This window comes from Salvelinus alpinus, chromosome 10, assembly GCF_045679555.1.
Source record: "Salvelinus alpinus chromosome 10, SLU_Salpinus.1, whole genome shotgun sequence".
Taxonomy (NCBI): domain Eukaryota; kingdom Metazoa; phylum Chordata; class Actinopteri; order Salmoniformes; family Salmonidae; genus Salvelinus; species Salvelinus alpinus.
Genome location: NC_092095.1, coordinates 13752547 through 13770867, shown reverse-complemented (window position 1 = coordinate 13770867; position 18321 = coordinate 13752547). Strand labels below are relative to the sequence as shown.

The following is an 18321-nucleotide window of genomic DNA, read 5'->3' as shown; positions in this document are numbered from 1 at the left end:
ATGGTCTTTTTGACATGATACACACAAATCATGTCCAATCAATTGAATTTACCACAGGTGGACTCCAAGTTGTAGAAACATCTCAAGGATGCTCAATGGAAACAGGATGCACCTGAGCTCAATTTCGAGTCCCATAGAAAAGGTTTTGAATACTTATGTAAATAAGGTATTTATGTTTTTAATTTTTAATACATTCACAAAGAATTCTAAAAACCTGCTTTCGTTTTGTCATTATGGGGTATTGTGATGTCATTATGGGGTATTGTGATGTCATTATGGGGTATTGTGATGTCATTATGGGGTATTGTGTGTACTGTAGATTGATGAGGAAAACAATTTATACAATCAATTTTAGAATAAGGCTGTAACTCAACAAAATGTGGAAAGAGTCAAGGGATACTTTCCGAATGGACTGTATACCGATACCACAAGAAAAGAGAAGAGTGACTCATTATAGAGAACTACTGTACAGTCCCAGGATAGACAGACAAACTGACAGAACTGACAGACCAATGTTGACTCCTAAACTCCCATTTGAACAACCACATTTTAACTGACAGAAATATTCCACTTTTATGTCGCCATCAACAGAGAAATGACACCCTATGAAAGTAGATTTACAATTGAAATCCCAAAGGCTGTAAATGCACCATATGTGTGCTCACACAGTGTGAACATCCTCTGAGATTGATAAATGTGTGTAATGTGCATTTATGAAAGCTATATTTTAATTAGTCTTAATGCATATTCCATATATTTTTATCTACCGGCTCTCACAGTCTCACGTCAGAATTAGACGTTCATCCATGTTTCTCAAACGTCCCATTTCGAAGTTGTTCAAAATGTCACATTTCTATGTGTTTAAGGTTAAGTTTAGGCATTATCTCCGAATGGTTAAGGTTTGGGATATACTTAAAACAGAAATATAAAAAAAACACTTTCTATTGCTGAATTCAAACTTACAACTTTTCACCCTTTGGAATCAGAGGCAGATGCTTACGCATCCCTGTCCAAAACATCCTAGCAAAACCAAAAGCTACTTGAAGGAAACAGTGCTCACTGTTGTCCCTAGTGGCCTGTTTCCATGTCATCTCCCGACGTCCTCAGACATGGATGGACGTCGAATACTGACTTGTATCATGGGTGACCTGGCTGATTTGAATGATGCTGCCTTTGAAAAAGCCACATAGACTCATATGTCATGTTTAATGACATTGTTTACTAGAAAGGGTTAACTGTACGGCCCCTTTGGTTAATTAATAAACATGCCTTATCTAATAACGTGATGCTATTAATAGCCTTATTAGAGCCTATAGACGTCATTTCAGACCTTTTACACAAACTAAAAATACTAAAAGCAGCAGATATTCACAGTGTTGGTTGAAGCATGAAACACATTGTCGGGGCCTACGAGTGGCGCAGCGATCTAAAGCACTGTATCACAATGCTAGAGGCGTCACTACAGACCCGAGTTCGATCACAAGCTGTGTCGCAGGCGACCGGGAGACCCATGGATCGATGCACAATTGGCCCAGCGTCGTCCGGGTTAGAAAAGGGTTTGGGAAGACCCGGGATGTCCTTGTCCCAATACGCTCGAGCGGATTCCTTGTGGCGGGCCATGCACACGCCCACTGACTTCGGCCGCCAGTTGTACAGTGTTTCCTCAGACACATTGGTAGAGTTGCTTCCGGGTTAAGGGAGCAGTGCATTAAGAAGCAGTGCGGCTTGGCAGGGTCATTTTCGGAGGACACAAAGCTCTCGACCTTCGCTTCTCCCGAGTCCGTACGGGAGTTGCAGCAATGGGACAAGACTGTAACTACCAATTGGACATCAAAAGTAAAAGTATACTTTTTTTATAAACACATTGTCTGTAGGCGAGATACGTAAGCAATTTCCCCTTATTTGATCGTGCCTGAGATTTGACTGAGCGAGAAAGAGATGGGTCTTGTTATAACTGCAGATACAGATAACAGATAGATATTACAGCGCAATGAAAAGTTAAAATAGAAAAACATTTGTATGTTACTCCTGTTTTTCTACTAAACCATTTACATTAAAGAGCCTGAGACTTGGCTGAGGAAGGGGAGACGGAGAGAGCGAGTGGGAGAGAGGGAGAGAGGGAGAGAGAGAGGTATAGAGAGAGAGCAAGAGAGAGAGAGAAAGAGAGAGAGGGAGGTATAGAGAGAGAGAGTAAGAGAGAGAGAGGGAGGTATAGAGAGACAGTGAGAAAGAGAGAGAGGGAGGTATAGAGAGAGAGGGGCTGAATGATAGAGGGAGAGAAGCACCGATTGCAGGAAAAAGGAGAAAAAGAAAGTGAGAGACAGAACAAGAGGGAGGAAAGGAAGCAAGGGAGGGAGAGGATGGCTGTAAATATGACATAGTGCCCATGGTAGCGAGAGCAGCAAGGTCCCTGCAGAGATCAGAGTGGAGGAGACAGGGCCCCCTGCAGAGATCAAAATGGAGGAGACAGGGTCCCCTGCAGAGATCAGAAGGGAGGAGACAGGGCCCCCTGCAGAGATCAGAATGGAGGAGGAGACAGGGCCCCCTGCAGAGATCAGAATGGAGGAGACAGGGTCCCTTGCAGAGATCAGAAGGGTTGAGACTAGGCCCCCTGCAGAGATCAGAAGGGAGGAGACAGGGCCCCCTGCAGAGATCAGAAGGGAGGAGACAGGGCCCCTTGCAGAGATCAGAAGGGAGGAGACATGGTCCCTTGTAGAGATCAGAAGGGAGGAGACAGGGCCCCCAGAAGGGAGGAGACAGACCCATTGATCTGCAGGGTCCCCTGCTCAGAATAAAGGGAGACATGGACTTGTTAATGTGTGAAAGTTAAATATTTCAAAAAATATTTTGTTTTGAATTTCCTGCTCAGCCTTTTCAGTGGAATGTGGGAGGAGTTCCGCTAGCGGAACCCCTGTCCTAGACAGGTTAACCAGATCCATAGTAAATAGATTAATAAACTCATTGTCAATCCAGCCATGAAAATCATTCTGCTCTTAGATTAGATTAGCCTTCGTTTAATGCAACATCCTCCCCCCCCAGTAAAGCTGGGCAGGAAGTCAAGAAGAACATGGTGCGATTTAGTGGCCTATAGGAGCTGAGTAAGCAGGGGAATACATAAGCCTGAACATTAGCCAGACAGACTTTGGCCCCATTGCATTGACTGGGATAGCAGTTAATGTCAAGAAACCAGGGCCAAACTTCGCCTGGAATGTGTGTGTGTGTGGCTACTGCATGTGCCTGAGGCCTTTCAATACAGTATCTCTAACCACAGCCATCTGGCCTCAGAGAGAGAGAGAGAGAGAGAGAGAGAGAGAGAGAGGGAGAGAGAGAGAGAGAGAGAGAGAGAGAGAGAGAGAGAGAGAGAGAGAGAGGGGAGAGAGAGAGAGAGAGAGAGAGAGAGAGAGAGAGAGAGAGAGAGAGAGAGAGAGAGTCAGGGTAAAGTGTAAAGTGTGTGCTGATTAGCTCTGAAAGGAGACCCTATGGCCACAACAATAACAACCCACTCCATTCCTAACATTAAAGGGAGAGTTCACACCCAAAATGAGACCACAATCCACACCATCTGTTTCATATAGGACATGTAGAAAACAAGAGGAGAGAGAGATGGATGGAGAGAAAGAGAGAGATCGAGAGAGAGATCGAGAGAGAGGGAGGGAGGGAGGGAGGGAGGGAGGGAGGGAGGGAGGGAGGGAGAGAGAGGGAGGGAGGGAGGGAGGGAGGGAGAGAGAGAGAGAGAGAGAGAGAGAGAGAGAGAGAGAGAGAGAGAGAGAGAGAGAGAGAGAGAGAGAGAGAGAGAGAGAGAGAGAGAGGAGAGGGAGGGAGGGAGGGAGGGAGGGAGAGAGAGAGAGAGAGAGAGAGAGAGAGAGAGAGAGAGAGAGAGAGAGAGAGAGAGAGAGAGAGAGAGAGAGAGAGAGAGAGAGAGAGAGAGAGAGAGAGAGAGAGAGAGAGAGAGAGAGAGAACTATTTGCACTTAATATGACATTTGAAATATCTTTATTCTTTTGGAACTTTTGTGAGTGTAATATTTACTATTCATTTTTATTGTTTATTTCACTTTTGTTTATTATCTACTACACTTGCTTTGGCAATGTTAACATATGTTTCCCATGCCAATAAAGCCCTTAAATTGAAATTGAATTGAGAGAGTTGGATTGATAGAGAGAGATAACACAACATTTGAAATGTCTCTATTCTTTGAGTGTAATGAGTGTAAAGTTTACTGTTCATTTGTTAATGTTTATTTCATTTGGTTAATTATATAATTCACTTGATTTGGCAATGTTAACATATATTTCCTAATGCCAATAAAGCCCTTAAATTGAATTGAGAGAAAGAGTGAACAGCGCGCGAGCAGGACCATGAAACCCTTCTCTTCTCTGACAGACCCTTCTCTTCTCTGACAGACCGTTCTCTTCTCTGACAGACCCTTCTCTTCTCTGACAGACTGACCCTTCTCTTCTCTTCTCTGACAGACTGACCCTTCTCTTCTCTTCTCTGACAGACTGACCTTTCTCTTCTCTAAACAGACTGACCCTTCTCTTCTCTTCTCTGACAGACTGACCCTTCTCTTCTCTAAACAGACTGACCCTTCTCTTCTCTAAACAGACTGACCCTTCTCTTCTCTTCTCTGACAGACTGACCCTTCTCTTCTCTGACAGACTGACACTTCTCTTCTCTTCTCTGACAGACTGACCCTTCTCTTCTCTGACAGACCCTTCTCTTCTCTGACAGACTGACCCTTCTCTTCTCTGACAGACTGACCCTTCTCTTCTCTTCTCTGACAGACCCTTCTCTTCTCTGAAAGACAGACCCTTCTCTTCTCTAAACAGACAGACCCTTCTCTTCTCTAAACAGACAAACCCTTCTCTTCTCTAAACAGACAGACCCTTCTCTTCTCTGACAGACCCTTCTCTTCTTTAGGAGAGAGTGATAGTGACACAGCATATTTCATCCATTAAAACGTGTCTCCTCCACAGAGTGTAAAATCACCAAGCCCTACTGTAGGATCCTAATGGATTCTCTCAATAACACATCTCTACCATTCATCGCAGGGCCGGCACAAGGTGTTTGATTAGCTGAGCAGGTAGTTTGAAAGAAGCAGAGAGGGAGAGAGGGACAAGGAAAGTAAGAGGGAGGGAGATAAGGAGAGAGAGATGGGGGGCAGGGGAAAACGACTGCCCCTTCTCATTAAAGCCACAATTGCAGGCATTGTTTCCAGAAAAACAGGGCCCCCCATTACGGTAAATTGGTAAATAGCACTCTTCGCAAAAAATATATACTTTTTTCGAAGATAATCATGATTCAAAAAGTACATTGCCTTCGGAAAGTATTCAGACCCTTTGACTTTTCCACATTTTGTTACGTTACAGCCTTACTCTAACGTTGATTAAATAAAAACAATTCCTCAGCAATGTACACACAATACCCCATAACGACAACGCAAAAAAAGTTTTTTGTACATTTTTGCAAATGTATTACAAAAAACTGACATTTACATAAGTATTCAGACCCTTTACTCAGTACTTTGTTGAAGCACCTTTTGCAATGATTACAGCCTCGAGTCTTCTTGGGTATGACACTACAAGCTTGGCACACCTGTATTTGGAGAGTTTCTCTCATTCTTCTCTGCAGATCCTCTCATGCTCTGTCAGGTTGGATGGGGTGCGTCGCTGCATAGCAATTTTCAGGACTCTCCAGAGATCTTCGATCAGGTTCAAGTCCGGGCTCTGGCTGGGTCACCCAAGGACATTCAAAGACTTGTCCCAAAGCCACTCCTGTGTTGTCCTGCACTGCGTTGTCTGTGTGTTTAGGGCTGTTGTCCTGTTGGAATGTGAACCGTTGCCCCAGTCTGTGGTCCTGAGTGCTCTGGAGCAGGTTTTCATCAAGGATCTCTCTGTACTTTGCTCCGTTCATTTTTACCTCAATCCTGACTAGTCTCCCAGTACCTGCCGATGAAAAACATCCCCACAGCATGATGCTGCCACCACCATTCTTCACCTTAACCTCTAATTCCTCCCAAACCCGGATCCGGGAGCACCCCCCACAGTAAAAAAGCTGACTAGCATAGCCTAGCATAGCGTCACAAGTAAATAGTAGCATCTAAATATCATTAAATCACAAGTCCAAGACACCAGATGAAAGATACACATCTTGTGACTCCAGCCATCATTTCTGATTTTGAAAATGTTTTACAGGGAAGACACAATATGTAAATCTATTAGCTAACCACGTTAGCAAAAGACACCACTTTTTTTACTCCACCAGTTTTTACTCCATCAGTAGCTATCACAAATTCGACCAAATAAAGATATATATAGCCACTAACCAAGAAACAACTTCATAAGATGACAGTCTGATAACATATTTATTGTATAGCATATGTTTTTTTAGAAAAATGTGCATATTTCAGGTATAAATCACAGTTCTACATTGCAGCTGCAATCTGAAATAGTGCCGAAGCTGCCAGAATAATTACAGAGACCAACGTCAAATACCTAATTACTCATCTTAAAACATTTCTGAAAAATACACAGCGTACAGCAAATGAAAGCCCAACATCTTGTGAATCCAGCCAATATGTCAGATTTTTTAAGTGTTTTACAGCGAAAACACAATATAGCATTATATTAGCTTAGCACAATAGCCAGAAACACAAGCAATTTACCAGCAGCACAGGTTAGCGATCGTAACAATACAGCAAAAGGTATATAATTTTGGACTAACCTTGATAAACTTCATCAGATGACAGTCCTGTAACATCATATTACACAATGCATATAGGTTTTGTTCGAAAATGTGCATATTTAGCAGCACAAATCGTGGTTATACAATGTGATCAGTGGCAACAGGTCATGCATTCTGGCCGGCGCCATCTTGGAAAGGCACCTAATCTAATCAATAAATAATCGTAAACTTGACTAAAAAATACAGGTTGGACAGCAAATGAAAGATGCATTAGTTATTAATGCAACCGCTGAGTTCGATTTTTAAAATTAACGTTACTAGACACACAGTGTGCGTTACAGCCAGACTAGTGCCGCAATAATGGCGGACAAATCCGTTTACATTTTTCCACATAAATACGGAATAACATCATAAATAGCTCTTACTTTTGGACGAGCTTCCATCAGAATCTTGGGCAAGTGGTCCTTTGTCCAAAAGAATCGTTGCTTGGTTGTAAAACGTTGTCTTCAACTTCGGAATTAGCAGCTAACAATAGCTATGTGGCCACAACATGCCCAAATTTTCAAAACGCAATACTAAGGAAATAGGTCGATAACTGAGCGTTTCAAAATGCCATCCTGAGGTCTTGCTTTGCGCAATGACGAACGTCGAAAAGAGAGCTCCCTTCGTTCCTTGGCATTTTATAAGCTCTGAGAACTACGTAGAAACTCCATTCCACTTCTCATTGGTTACTGACATCCAGGGGAAGGCGGGTGCAGTTCATGTCGACCCATAGGATACATACAGAGCTTTAAACTGATCTGAGAACAGAGCCTCGTTTTCAGACCTTCGCAGTTCCTGTCATGAATTTCGCTGCAAAAAGAGTTCTGGTTCACCCACAGACATAATTCAAACGGGTTTAGAAACTAGAGATTGTTTTCTATCCAATAGTAATAATAATATGCATATTGTACGAGCAAGAATTGAGTATGAGGCAGTTTAATTTGGGAACGATAAATGTCCAAGTTGAAACAGCACCCCCTGTAGTGTCAAGATTAAGGATGGTGTTAGTTTTCTTCCAGACGTGACGGCTTGGCATTCAGGCCAAAGAGTTCCATCTTGGTTTCATCAGACCAGAGAATCTTGTTTCTCCTGGTCTGAGAGTCCTTTAGGTGCCTTGGCAAACCCCAAGTGGGCTGTCATGTGCCTTTTACTGAGGAGTGGCTTCCGTCTGGCCACTCTGCCATAAAGGCCTGCTTGGTGGAGTGCTGCAGAGATGGTCGTCCTTCTGGAAGGTCCTCCCATCTCCACAGAGGAACTCTGGAGCTCTGTCAGAGTGACCATCGGGTTCTTGGTCACTTCCCCCGATTGCTCAGTTTGGCTGGGCGGCCAGCCCTTAGGAAAGAGTCTTTGTGGTTCCAAACGTCTTCCATTTAAGAATGATGGAGGCCACTGTGTTCTTGAGGACCTTCAATGATGTAGACATTTTTCGTCCCCTTCCCCAGATCTGTGCTTTGACAGCTCTACGGACAATCCCTTCAACCTTAGGACTTTGTTTTTGCTCTGACATGCACTGTCAACTGTGGGACCTTATATAGACAGGTGTGTGCCTTTCCAAATAATGTCCAATCAACTGAATTTATCACAAGTGACTCCAATCAAGTTGTAGAAACATCTCAAGGATGATCAATGGAAACAGAATGCACCTGAGCACAATTTCGAGTCACATAGCAAAGGGTCTGAATACTTATGTAATTAAGCTATTTCTGTTTTTTAATTTCTAGTAAATTTGAAAACATGTAGCTTGATGAATTTTTTTTTATTGAATAATTTTTAGAATAAGGCTGTAATGTAACACAATGTGGAAAAAGTTAATTGTTCTGAATACTTTCCGACACTTGTGTGTCTCCATGAGACAGCCTTCGCCTGCTCCAATGCGCTATTGAGTCTTCAAGTAGGAGTATATGGTGTCACATAATTGATGGCTTTGTCCATTAATATATACAGTCATTGCGGGGACAGGGAAAGTCGCAGTCTGGAGGGCCCTTGAACATTTGAAAAATCTACACAATATTTTTTTTTACAGTAACATCAGATTCTCGATCACTATGGAAACTTGAGTTGTTTACCTTTCTCCTTTTTTTTTACACTTTTGCTTAACCTTTTGTCAATAGGGGGAGCTGTTAGCATTATTTTTTTTTTTACATTTCCAAATTAAACTGCCTCGTACTCAATTCTTGATCGTACAATATGCATATTATTGTTATTATTGGATAGAAAACAGTCTATAGTTTCTATAGGAGTTGAAATTTTGTCTCTGAGTGGTACAGAACAATTTTTACAGCACTTTTCATGACAGGGTTCAGATTTCAGAAATTTTTACCTCTGATCTGGGGTCTGTTTATAAGGCCACAGTGAATGCTATGAAGAAACCGACACTACCTACGTCTTCCTCTGGGTGTCTGTACGTCATCACGTTTTCAATGAACTCGATGGGACGTTCACAGCCATTATAAATGACAAAAATGTACAGAGACCCCTCTTTCTCAACGTGCGCCTCAAGCGTGAAGGCCATCGGACCTGTCTCGTTCCAAATCGTTTTCTAACCAGCTATATTTCTCCGGTCATGTTTTCAGTCGTTATAGTTGTTAAAAACATCATAATGTAGTTAATTTGAAACGTTTTATAGCAATTTATATCCGTTTAGTGCGATTCTGAGGAATTTATTTGTCGTGCACTTTCTAGCTTTGGGAACGTTTCGCGGTCTCGGTCGTTGTTAGTGGACATTTCGAAGGACAGAGGACATCTATCGACCAAAAGACGTTTATAACATAGAAAGGATACATTGCCCAAGAATATGATGGAAGATCAGCTCAAAGTAAGCAATATTTAATATGATAAACCGTGTTTCTGTCGAAATATTTTAAACGCATTTTTCGCCATTTTGTTTTGTATAGCTTCACTTGGCCAACCCTGTATTGAAAAGTAAGGATAATTTTAAAAATGTAAATCAGCGGTTGCATTAAGAACTAATTTGTCTTTCGATTCCTGTCAACCCTGTATTTTTTAGTCAAGTATATGATTAGCTTTTAATTAAACTAGATCACTCTGATAGATGACGTCAGACATATTGAGGCTTGATTTCCTAGTATTTTCATTGTGTAACCACGGTTTTGTATGGCTAAATATGCACCTTTTCGAACAAACTGTATATGTATGTTGTAAAATGATGTTACAGGAGTGTCATCGGAAGAATTCTGAGAAGGTTAGTGAAAAAATTAATATCTTTTGGCGGTGATTACGTTATAGCGCTCTTTGGCTGGAATCGATGCTCTGGTAACGTTTTCACATGTAGTATGCTAACTTATCGATTTATTGTGTTTTCGCTGTAAAACGCTTAGAAAATCTGAAATATTGTCTGGAATCACAAGATCTGGGTCTTTCCATTGCTATGCTTTGTCTATTCTTATGAAATGTTTTATGATGAGTAAATTGGTCATACACGTTGCTCTATCTAGTAATTCTAGTGGATTTGTGATGGTCGGTGCAATTGTAAACTGTGATTTCTACCTGAAATATGCACTTTTTTCTAACAAAAACTATCCTATACCATGAATATGTTATCAGACTGTCATCTGATGGTTTTTTTTATAGGTTATTGGCTATCAATATCTTAGTTGAGCCGAATTGGTGATAGCACCTGAAGGAGTAAGAAACTGATGGAGTTAGAATAGTGGTGTATTTTGCTAACGTGTTTAGCTAATAGATTTACATATTTTGTCTTCCCTGTAAAACATTTTAAAAATCTGAAATGGTGGCTTTATTCACAAGATCTGTATCTTTCATCTGGTGTCTTGGACTTGTGATTTAATGATATTTAGATGCTACTATCTACTTCTGAAGCTATGCTATCTATGCTAATCAGTGTGTGGGGGGTGGGGGGTGCTCCCGGATCCGGGTTTCTGAGGCAGTAAAAGTTAATTTCTTTTACGGTCAAATTGATCTCCGATCTCAATACACAACATCTCTCTCTCTCTCTCTCTCTCTCTCTCTCTCTCTCTCTCTCTCTCTCTCTCTCTCTCTCTCTCTCTCTCTCTCTCTCTCTCTCTCTCTCTCTCTCTCTCTCTCTCTCTCTCTCTCTCTCTCTCTCTCTCTCTCTCTCTCTCTCTCTCTCTCTCTCTCTCTCTCTCTCTCTCTCTCTCTCTCTCTCTCTCTCTCTCTCTCTCTCTCTCTCTCTCTCTCTCTCTCTCTCTCTCTCTCTCTCTCTCTCTCTCTCTCAATTCAATTCAATTCAATTCAAGGGGCTTTATTGGCATGGGAAACATGTGTTAACATTGCCAAAGCAAGTGAGGTAGATAATATACAAAAGTCAAATAAACAATAAAAATGAACAGTAAACATTACACATACAGACGTTTCAAAACAATAAAGACATTACAAATGTCATATTATATATATGCAGTGTTGTAACAATGTACAAATGGTTAAAGCACACAAGTTAAAATAAATAAACATAAATATGGGTTGTATTTACAATGGTGTTTGTTCTTCACTGGTTGCCCTTTTCTTGTGGCAACAGGTCACAAATCTTGCTGCTGTGATGGCACACTGTGGAATTTCACCCAGTAGATATGGGAGTTTATCAAAATTGGATTTTTTTTCGAATTCTTTGTGGATCTGTGTAATCTGAGGGAAATATGTCTCTCTAATATGGTCATACATTGGGCAGGAGGTTAGGAAGTGCAGCTCAGTTCCCACCTCATTTTGTGGGCAGTGAGCACATAGCCTGTCTTCTCTTGAGAGCCATGTCTGCCTACGGCGGCCTTTCTCAATAGCAAGGCTATGCTCACTGGGTCTGTACATAGTCAAAGCTTTCCTTAAGTTTGGGTCAGTCACAGTGGTTAGGTATTCTGCCACTGTATACTCTCTGTTTAGGGCCAAATAGCATTCTAGTTTGCTCTGTTTTTTTGTTAATTCTTTCCAATGTGTCAAGTAATTATCTTTTTGTTTTCTCATGATTTGGTTGGGTCTAATTGTGCTGTTGTCCTGGGGCTCTGTGGGGTGTGTTTGTGTTTGTGAACAGAGCCCCAGGACCAGCTTGCTTAGGGGACTCTTCTCCAGGTTCATCTCTCTGTAGGTGATGGCTTTGTTATGGAAGGTTTGGGAATCGCTTCCTTTTAGGTGGTTGTGGAATTTAACGGCTCTTTTCTGGATTTTGATAATTAGTGGGTATCGCAACTTGGCAACTTGACCTTTTTTGGAACACCATTATTTTTGTCTTACTTAGATTTACTGTCAGGGCCCAGGTCTGCCAGAATCTGTGCAGAAGATCTAGGTGCTGCTGTAGGCCCTCCTTGGTTGGGGACAGAAGCACCAGATCATCAGCAAACAGTACATATTTGACTTCAGATTGTAGTAGCGTGAGGCCGGGTGCTGCAGAATGTTCTCGTGCCCTCCCCAATTCGATGATACATATTATGTTGAATAGGGTGGGGCTTAAGCTGCATCCCTGTCTCACCCCCTCAAAATAAATGTTTGTGTTTATTGTAACCACACACTTGTTGTTTGTGTACATGGATTTTATAATGTGGTTTGTTTTCCCCACAACACCCCTTTCAATCAATTTTTATAGCAGATCCTCATTCCAAATTGTCAAGAGCTTTTTTGAAATCAACAAAGCATGAGAAGATTTTGCCTTTGTTTTGGTTTCTCAATTTGACATTTGCTCAGTACATTGGTGCTCAGTACATTTACTGTGGAAATGTACAAGTCTGCTGGAAATGATAACACAGAGGACTTTCCCAAGATTGCTATTGACGCATATCCCACGGTAGTTATTGGGGTCAAATTTGTCTCAACTTTTGTGGATTGGGGTGATCAGTCCTTGGTTCCAAATATTGGGGAAGATGCCAGAGCTAAGGAAATTGTTAAAGAATGTAAGTATAGCCAATTGGAATTTGTGGTCTGTATATTTTATAATTTCATTAAGGAAACCATCAACACCACAGGCCTTTTTGGGTTGGAGGGTTTGTATTTTGTCCTGTAGTTCATTCAATGTAATTGGAGAATCCAATGGGTTCTGCTTGTCTTTTGATTTGATAGGGAAGCTGAGAGGTCAAATTTACTGTTTAGATTTTCTACTGCCAAGTTTACACCTTCACTTTTACAGTTGAAAGATTTGTCCAGGAAGTTGTCTAAAAGGGATTGAATTTGTTTTTGCCTAATTGTTTTTTGGTAGGTTTCTACACCACATTCCTTCCATTCATCGCATGTCTTAATATTATTCAGTTCCTTTGGATTTGATGGCTCATGATTGAGTATTGCTCTGTTCAAGTAGACTGATTTTGCTGTGGTCTGATAGGGGTGTCAGTGGGCTGACTGTGAATGCTCTGAGAGACTCTGGGTTGAGGTCAGTGATAAAGTAGTTTATAGTATTACTGCCAAGAGATGAGCTATAGGTGTACCTACCATAGTAGTCCCCTTGAAGCCTTCCATTGACTATGTACATTCCCAGCGTGCGACAGAGCTGCTGGAGTTGTGACCTGTTTTTGTCGGTTATGTTGTCATAGTTGTGCCTAGGGGGGCATATGGGGGAGGGAATGATGTCCCCTCCAGGTAGGTTCTGGCTTTTAGGCCGCCACAGACTAGTACATGTCCCAGGGCCCCCCTTCAGGATGGAGAAGCTGTCTTCATTAAAGTATGGGGATTCTAGTTGGGGGATATAGGTAGCACACAGGAGGACATTTTTCTCTGTTAAGATAACTTCCTTCTGAATTTCTAGCCAAATGTAAAATGTTCCTGTTTTGATCAATTTAATAGAGTGAGTTAGGTCTGCTCTATACCAAATTAGCATGCCCCCTGAGACCCTTCCCTGTTTCACACCTGGTAGTTTGGTGGATGGGACTACCGGCTCTCTGTAACCTAGAGGGAAACCAGTGGGTCCATCTCCTCTATAACATGTTTCTTGTAGAATGACAATGTCTGTATTTCCGATTTCTTTGATGAAGTCCAGGTTCCTGCTCTTTAGGCCAAAGGCAGATGACCTCAGATCTTGTATATTCCAGGATGAGATAGTGAAGGCTTTGTGTTCCATAAAGTGTCCAATGTTGTTAGTCGTGTGTTTTGGCCTCAGGCTAGTAAGTGTGAGCAGAGCCTGCTGAGTATCTTGTACATGCCATTGGCCTGGGATAATGTAAGAGTGGGGGTTGGGCCTGTTTGCCTGCTCACGGCCTGGGCATATGTGTGACTTCCATGTTGAGGTCCCGCCGGTCTGGGAGAGTGTCTCGCTGGTCTGGGCACTGTGTCTATTGATCTGTTGCTCCTGTGTCAAGTGTTGCGGCTGAGTTTGAGGGCGTTGTACTGTAGGGTACTGCTGCCTTTTAGAGGTGGACCTGGTCATAAAGGCTGTTCAAATCCAGGGTGGAGTGGTGGGCCAGATAAATCAAATCAAATCAAATCTATTTATATAGCCCTTCTTACATCAGCTGATGTCTCAACATTTGGTTTTGAGGCTCAGTCAAGGGAAATACTTTTACCCGCTGTATGGTAGCAGGGTGGAAGTCTTTTCGGGGTAGCAAGGTGGAGATAACCACTTGTGTGTCGGGGAAAGTAGAAGAAGCTTTTTCAATCACTCCTTTGAGTGCTGTGGCCACCCGTTCCTGCTGTGCTCTCAGGTCGTTTGTGCCTGGGTGTATTATTATGTGGCTGGGTGACCCTAGTTGGTCCTCAGACAGAAGGTCTAGGGGGCGCTGGGTGACCCTAGTTGGTCCTCAGACAGAAGGTCTAGGGAAAACTGGGTGTATTATTATGTGGCTAGGTGACCCTAGTTGGTCCTCAGACAAAAGGTCTAGGGAAAACTGGGTGACTGGACACCAGATTTTAGACACTGTTTGAGAAAAAGTTTATTTTCTTGTATATATTTCCCATTTGAGTCCATATGGAGTGGAATCTGTGGCTTGTGTATGTCCTCAGTGGGTGTGGGGGGGGGGGGGGGGGGGGGTTTTCAGGAGGGCTATCAGGGTGGCTGACAGGGGGGGTGCTGAGAGGTGGTGGGAACCCCTGGGCTTGGGGTTCTTCATTTGTCTGTCCTGCTGTGATGTCGATGTGGTCAGGGTCTGGGTTGGACTGTTCTGCTGTGGTGTCAAGACTTTTGTCGGGAGCTGAGGTGGGCTGTTCTGCTGGCTTCTCTGCGGGGGTGGCCATCTCTCTAATGAGTTGTTCTCTGTCACACGCCATCCCCCTCACCCTCTCCCCCAGCAGTCTGATCCTCTCCTCTAGTGCTCTGTTCTGCTCCTGCTCTTTCTCCTGTTGAAGTTGTCTCACTACAGTCCAGAGTGCAGATATGTCTCTCTCCGGGTTCTGGTTGAGGCGGTGTTGTTGAGCTGGAGGATTTTTTTGTGCTGACGAGTGTGTTCACCTCTTGTTCCAGCTCCACCTGCCTTACCTCCAGCTGGATGTATTTATCCTTCATTTCATTGAGGGGGTGGTACTCTGTGCTGGGAGGTTGACTTTCTGCTTGGGGTTCCTCATCTGTGGGGTTGTATAATGAAGAGTTCAGGTCTGACCCGCTCGGGGTGGGGGTATCTTTCTCAAGAGAGAGCTTCTCCTGCTGGGCTCTCTCTTTGATAATGTGAAAGTCCAGGTGAAACTGTTTGGGGTTGCCCTGTACCATTACTGTTCGAGATTTGTACACGTTCACATTTCCTGACTCAGAGTCCTCGTTGTCTAGTATCCTGAGTTTCCACCCATCGGTAACACCCCCCCTCTTAATAAAGGGGTAGTGTGTTAATATAGCACTGTGTTATGCCAGGGGATGGTCTGTGTGGAATTTATTTTATTTAACCTTTATTTAACTAGGCAAGTCAGTTAAGAACAAATTCTTATTTTACAATGACGGCCCAGGAACAGTGGGTTAACTGCCTTGTTCAGGGGAACAGTGGGTTAACTGCCTTGTTCAGGGGAACAGTGGGTTAACTGCCTTGTTCAGGGGAACAGTGGGTTAACTGCCTTGTTCAGGGGAACAGTGGGTTAACTGCCTTGTTCAGGGGAACAGTGGGTTAACTGCCTTGTTCAGGGGCAAAACCACAGACCTTCACCTCGTCAGCTCGGGGATTCGATCAAGCAACCTTTCGGAAGATGAAGTTGCTTATGTTCCCATTTTTATAACAGTCAGCAAAAAGTGTCTCTTGATTTTCCATAAGGAGTTTAATTTTGTACTCTTCATGTCTTAACATGTTTTACATAGAGAGGGTACTGTATTTTAATGACCTCTGAACAGCGGGAGGCGGCTTCAAAGCCCTCTGCATTTGGTTGAGGTAGACTGTGTGACTCTCCTGCCATTGTTCGGCTCAAGGGCTTCGACACCTCTCACGTCAGTGCTAATTGAAGCCGCTCTGTGTGTATTTATTTTTTTTATTTTTTTATTTCACCTTTATTTAACCAGGTAGGCTAGTTGAGAACAAGTTCTCATTTGCAACTGCGACCTGGCCAAGATAAAGCATAGCAGTGTGAACAGACAACACAGAGTTACACATGGAGTAAACAATAAACAAGTCAATAACATGGTAGAAAAAAAAGAGAATCTATATACAATGTGTGCAAAAGGCATGAGGTAGGCAATAAATCGAATAATTACAATTTAGCAGATTAACACTGGAGTGATAAATCATCAGATGATCATGTGCAAGAAGAGATACTGGTGTGCAAAAGAGCAGAAAGGTAAATAAATAAAAGCAGTATGGGGGATGAGGTAGGTAAATTGGGTGGGTAGTTTACAGATGGACTATGTACAGCTGCAGCGATCGGTTAGCTGCTCGGATAGCAGATTTTTAAAGTTGTTGAGGGAGATAAAAGTCTCCAACTTCAGAGATTTTTGCAATTCGTTCCAGTCGCAGGCAGCAGAGAACTGGAAGGAAAGGCGTCCAAATGAGGTTTTGGCTTTAGGGATGATCAGTGAGATACACCTGCTGGAGCGCGTGCTGCGGGTGGGTGTAGCCATCGTGACCAGTGAACTGAGATAAGGCGGCACTTTACCTAGCATATCCAAAGGTGGTCAATGAAATTAGCACTGTGATGTCCCGGGTAGAACAAGAGAAGCCAGAACCCCATATAAAGAATGGCCAAGTTAATTGAAATGCTTCATTATGTGGGCTTCCGAGTAGTGCAGCGGTCTAAGGCACTACATCTCAGTGCTAGAGGCGTCACTGCAGACACCCTGGTTCGAATCCAGGCTGTATCACAACCGGCCAGGATTGGGAGTCCCACAGGGCGGCGCACAATTGGCCCAGCGTCGTCCGGTGTGGGCCGTCATTGCAAATAAGAATTTGTTCTTACCCAGTAACAAAGTACCCAGACACTAAGGAATCTGTCTGAAGTTATTCTCATATTATTATTGACTTTGTTGTAAAGTTTCAGGTAAAAAAGTTTTATTTCCAACAACCTGCACTCTTCCATATTCTCTCCTTCTCACCTCCCTCTCTCCTTTCTCTCTCTTCTTCTCCATTCTTCTTTCCTCCTTCTAAATCTCATTTTTTCAGAGGGCATTGCAGGTTGCTTAGAAACCTTCACAACATCTGGTTGGGGGGGATTATTCCAGACCAAAGCAGCAGAGCTGGAGCTTTACAAGGAGGGCAGCCTCCCTCGTCTGTGTGGAGCCCAGATAGGGGCTCAAAAACATTCCTCTCTCTGTCTTAATTGACTGTCAGACTGAAGTCAGACTGAAGCCATTATGAGGAAAAAATAGTCATATTTCCCATGCTTCACATTACAATGTGTGACTGGCTAATGGATGAAGGACTCAAGACTTCTGTTACACTCACACCAGCAGGGGGATTGTTTCTGGATAATTGGTGTGGATTTATGGCTGTGTGAATGTGAGTGTGGCTGTCTGTATGTGAGTGTGGCTGTGTGTGTATGTGTGTACGTGGCTGTGTGTGTGTGTAGCTGTGTGTGCTTGTTTGTACATGTGTATGAATGTACGAGTGTGTCCCGTACCTTTCCTCTCTGTTCTGCCCCACACACACTCGTCCTGCGTGGCGCGGGGTGGGGTTGCTGCAGGACCTCTGTCGGACCTGGAAGCCAATGCCACAGCTGGTGCTACAGGGGATCCACAGACTCCAGGGGCTCCACACACCATTCCTATGGAGACACCACAGAACACAAGGTTACACACACACAGAGTGAGAGGTGTAGATAAAGATAGAACGCTTGCTATTCAGTTAATGTTTCTGCTATCCAATAAAATATACACTGTATTTCATGTATTATTCTAAACATGAACTGAATGCTTTCAGTATCTGTGTGAGCAAAGGGCAGATGGAATGACTGACATATACCAATGGAAAGACAGACAGACAGACAGACAGACAGACAGACAGACAGACAGACAGACAGACAGACAGACAAAACAATAGACAGACAGAACAAAACAATAAACAGACAGACATAACTAAAGACAATCAGTTAGACAGACAGACAGACAGACAGACAGACAGACAGACAGACAGACAGACAGACAGACAAAACAATAGACAGACAGACAGACAGAACAAAACAATAGACAGACAGACATTACTAAAGACAATCAGTTAGACAGACAGACAGACAGACAGACAGACAGACAGACAGACAGACAGACAGACAGACAGACAGACAGACAAA

The 18321-nt window shown here is 43.0% G+C and overlaps 1 protein-coding gene across 4 annotated transcripts in view; it reads right to left on the bottom strand.

Moving 5' to 3' along the window:
* The window catches only part of LOC139531520 (semaphorin-5A-like), a 360002-nt gene that overhangs the window by 117692 nt on the left and 223989 nt on the right, over positions 1-18321 (bottom strand). For all 4 annotated transcript variants that reach the window (XR_011666374.1, XR_011666375.1, XM_071328026.1 and 1 more), the window contains exon 14: positions 17656-17799. Coding sequence is in view for 2 of the 4 variants with exons in the window: in XM_071328026.1 (XP_071184127.1) it covers positions 17656-17799 (144 nt within the window). In the remaining 2 variants the exon portion in view is untranslated. The remainder of the gene's footprint in view (positions 1-17655; positions 17800-18321) is intronic.